Raw genomic sequence first — 4570 nt, 5'->3', positions numbered from 1 at the left:
TATTTTCTATATTTTTTTATATATTTTACTATTAAAACAGGATACCTTATATATCATTAATCTCACGGTATCAAGTTAACTATTAGTTAACTGTTGTTAACATAAAAATCTAAAGTCGACTTTATTCTGGCTTCAAAGTCAAATTAAATGTCAATTTATAGTTGACTAACATAAAAATGACTCGACAAGTGCCGATTTTAGTCAGTCAATAAGTCGATTTAGAAATTGACTTTACCGTAATTATAAATCGGCTTTTAATCAATTTTAGCCAATTTTAAGTAATTTAACTACCACGTCGTGTAGATCATTAATAATACTACGTTTGTTTGTATTTATTACTTTATTCACTTTTAATTTTCAAAGACTTATGCTTGTTTCTTTTTACTTAATTTAGATATCATATACATATATATAATTAAAACAAAAATTGATTAGTATCTTTATAATAAAAAATATACTTAACAATATTATAATAATATTAAAAAATAAAAATGCATAAACGTCGATTAGATTTTGTTCCATCCAGTTCTGAGATCTATAAGAGGTGTTGCTAAACTTCCATTTGGATGACGAACAGAGTATTCGATGCTCCAAATAGCTAAATCTAACGGCGGTATTGGACGATCCCGAAATTCGCTGGATAATTGTTTCATGTTTCTCGTATAACTGCAATAAAATGGTTTACTATTAATAATATAACACAAACTTACACATTTTAACTGAAAAAAGCTATAGAAAATATAACAAAATATAGAAGATATAGCAAGAATAGATATAGCAAGATATAGAAAAAAAATATTTTAATTAGTTATTTTAAAAATAATTGTTTTAACAAAAACCTTTAAAACCGACCATATACTATATTAGACATTATTTGAAATAATTATGAAATAAGAACTGTTAATTTTGTGTCTAAATAATAATTGTAATATTGAAACATAGAAATTGAAACAGAAATTGAGATATAATACCTTTCATTGTAAATTATTTCTTCAATTGCGTGTATTATAGTTTGCATGGACAAAGTTTTAATATCCAAATATATACCAACGCCTTTAGCTACTAACATTTGTGCATTGAATTTTTGATCCATAAAAAAAAGCATTACGATTGATGGTATACCTTTCCAAATGGCTTCCTGCGTGCTGAGAAGACCACCGTGTGTCCAAAGTGCTTTTACATTTTTATGAGCTAAACATACGAAGTTATAATAATGTTTACCATATATTATACTAAATAAAAATAACAATTTTAATCAATACTATATAAATGTCATCCTTACAATTAAAAATGTCATTCAATTGATTTCAATTTTATCTTGCTCAATGCTATTTTTAAGATAATGGTACTACAGTGACATGTAAAATTGAAATTTTATAGACTTTTTATACCAAAAGAACTGTTTTACTATAATATCAAAAAATTTAGTTAGATACAGATGTAAAAATAATTTTGTTAGATTAGCAAAATAGTTATAAAAGAAATTCAAATATGATGAGTAATGCTGCAAAAATTCCGGCATTAGCGATCACCTTAATTTTACATAATTATTTTAACAATTTAACAAAATTATTTTTATATCTGTACCAAGCTAAATCTTTAAATGTTTGGCAAAATTATTTTTTTCATCTAATAGTTAATAAAGAAGGAAAGTTTAAATTATAAACTTAATTATAAAAATGTTTTATATTAAGATTAAGAATATAAATAAAATAATTAATTAAATAAGCACAAGAAAATATATATTATTTCTGGTATTTCTTTATATTTTTCTAATAAATCAAAAGACGTACTATAAAACTTCATTTTGTGGTATCCATTTCACAATCATTAAATTGGTCGGTATTTGAAACGGCACTTTAATATCTAATTTCCATAGTACTCGTTGCTTCAATTTTGCCAAAGCCAATATAACAACCTTAATCTTGTCTAGCCCGATAAATTTCCATTTTACATTTGTTCCTAACGATATTATGATTCTTTGCTTCATCAAGAAACACGCGTATATTCTATAAATAATGTAAAACATTTTGATACATATTATGTAAAAAAATATATTTTATTGACAAAAATTGAATAATCATTATAACCAACTCTAAATAACTGATACATTTTCAAAAGGATTATATTTAAGCAGAAAGTAATTAAATGAAAATTATACAAACTTTTTTAAGTTTTTATAAATTATTGTTAAAAATTAAGTATTATTGTATAAAGAAATGTTTTCGTACTTCTAAACTTAATAATATATTATTATATGTATACTTACAGTGTATGTCAAGTTCTGCGCGAGTTTACCTTCGACATTGATATCATGATCAATGCTCACTTCGTGTATATGATGACCTTTACGAAGCAGTCCTTTAATCAAATTTACCGTCCAGATATGATGACTAGTTGATACTAAAGGCTCTATTAGTAAAATCGATAATAGTTTCGACATTGTCACAAAACCGATTAATAAACAACAAACAAGATAAAACATCAAAGTGAGAAAATTCGACATTGTTGTAACAAATAAACAAGAATCTTCTGTCCTTTCACTCACGTCCCAAGAGACCGAATGTTTTACACAGTTTGTCTCACATCTGTTCACAATCAGTTCTTATATTTGAAACCGTAGTCTTAAGTAACTTTCATGTTTTTATAACCAATCACAGGCCAGTATTCATTCTTATTTTAAAACGTTGCGCATGTCGAGGGCATGGCGACGCGAACAAACCACCAGAGTTGCAGCAACGGTCGTAAAAAAGAAATTAACCAATTAATATAACAGTTAAAAACAAAGCAATGAACTGTAAAGCTTATTTTGTTGAATTTTATAAGCTCCCCGGAAGCTCTAAAATATAAATTTCCTGGGAGCTTGTTTTGTCGAATTTTATAAACACCTCGAAAGCTCAAAAATATGAACTCCCTGAGAGCAAATTCTGTAAGTTCCTTGGGAGCTCAGCAATATTAACTCCTTGGGAGTTTGTTTTGTCAAATTTTGTAAGCTCTTCGGAAGCCTCGCAAAATGAACTCCCTGGGAGCTTATTTTGTTGAATTTTATTAGCTTTCCGGAAGCTCAAAAATATGAACTTTCTGAAAGCTTGTTTTGTGGAATTTTGTAAGCTCCTCGGGAGCTCAGCAAAATGAACTTCCTGGGAGCTTGTTTTGTCGAATTTTGTTAGCTCCAACGAGAGCTCGGCAAATTAAACTCCCTGGGAGCTTGTTTTGTCGAATTTTGTTAGCTCCAACGAGAGCTCAGCAAAATGAACTCCCTGGGAGCTTAATCGGAGCTTTGTGCTGTGTGGGTAAATAAAGACAAACATATATTTATCTAATAGGTAAGTTCACCAAGAAGTTGGAACAACCAACCCTTAGACCCTCTTTGTCGGATCGCGACACTAGCGCTTACACTCGTTCCGGATATATTATAGTTCCTGTATAAGGGCCTAAACACAATGCCAGGCAACAGGCAATAAGAACAGAAATAATGAAAGAGAGAAAGAGAGAAAGGATCTTCTTCTCTCTTTCTCTCTTACTGTATTTGTTACGTATTGTTTACGTAACTGTTAAACTTACATAAATCTTTTTCATAGAGACAGTACACAAGCAATTGAAATTATTATAAATTGCATGGATAAATTTTAAGTTAATGTTATTATCCAAATTTAATCATATCTAATAAAATTTTAAAATATAGAAGTAACAATTATTAATTGTGCAAAAAGAATTATAATTTTGTAGAAATATGATATACAGGGTAAATTTTAATGGCTGTTCCAACTTTTTACCATGAGAGATGGGATTACCGACTGCAATCTTATAAGAATGCAGTCGGTAATCCCATCTCTCATGGTAAAAAAGTTGGGACAGCCATTAAATATATATTGAAAATTTTTGACGGTTTTTAATATCTTTCGTTGGTACAATATCAATATAAAATAAAAATAAAGAAATGTAATTTTCACAATACTAATTATTAACAAAGTCAACGGTGTAATTTGAAAGTCGCCAGTGATGATTTGCAATAAATGAGACTAATTTCTTCTTCAAGTTGACACAATAACTGGCAAATTTTTATTAGATAATTACAAATACGACGTTTCGGCCTTTGCTTTGGGCCCTTATCAAGTACAATCACACATAAATTTGTGACTTGTGTCAGCGAATTAAGATTGTAGCTGTGAATTGTAAAAACGAGTAATGTATAAAAACTTTTTTTTGTACCGCATCTTAATTAAATTAAACATATACTAATAAAAAAAGACGACCAAAAAACTTACTTGTGTTTGCATTAAACATTCGTGTCAATTAATAAAATACAGTTAGTGAAATCCTTGCGTATGTATATTATAGAGATAATTACATGAATATTAAAATTGGTAATATAAGTCTTTACTGGTGAGCAGTAACCGTCAGACTGAATTGGTATACAAAAACAAAAATATCGAGGCGCAAGCAAGGCAAACATTCATGTATGTCTAATGACTCTGTTGTAAATTGGATTAAGGTTTTCAGTGTCTTTCTGCAAATTTAAAGTATTGGTCGTCTTTTTTATGAGAAACATTTCTGCGATTTCTCTTTT

At 28.5% G+C, this 4570-nt stretch overlaps 1 protein-coding gene across 1 annotated transcript; it reads right to left on the bottom strand.

Annotated features, from left to right (window-relative positions):
- Positions 1-463: 463 nt before the first annotated feature.
- On the bottom strand, positions 464-2443 carry LOC118644108 (UDP-glycosyltransferase UGT5-like). The gene is made up of 3 exons (XM_036285827.1): positions 2299-2443; positions 972-1191; positions 464-666 (listed from the first exon to the last, which is right to left on the bottom strand). The coding sequence occupies exons 1-3, from the start codon at positions 2441-2443 to the stop codon at positions 507-509; spliced, it is 525 nt and encodes a 174-aa protein (XP_036141720.1). The 3' UTR covers positions 464-506.
- Positions 2444-4570: the final 2127 nt, after the last annotated feature.

This window comes from Monomorium pharaonis, chromosome 4 (genome assembly GCF_013373865.1).
Source record: "Monomorium pharaonis isolate MP-MQ-018 chromosome 4, ASM1337386v2, whole genome shotgun sequence".
NCBI lineage: Eukaryota > Metazoa > Arthropoda > Insecta > Hymenoptera > Formicidae > Monomorium > Monomorium pharaonis.
Note: the sequence above shows the minus strand (reverse complement) of the source record. Positions and strands in the feature narration are given on the sequence as shown.

Coding starts and splice junctions, on each gene's coding strand:
- LOC118644108 (XM_036285827.1), bottom strand. CDS start 2,443: ATGTCGAAACTATTATCGATTTTACTAATAGAGCCTTTAGTATCAACT. Junction 1,192..2,298: donor TCATGATATCAATGTCGAAG/GTAAACTCGCGC, acceptor TCGTATGTTTAG/CTCATAAAAATGTAAAAGCA. Junction 667..971: donor GAAATAATTTACAATGAAAG/GTATTATATCTC, acceptor ATTTTATTGCAG/TTATACGAGAAACATGAAAC.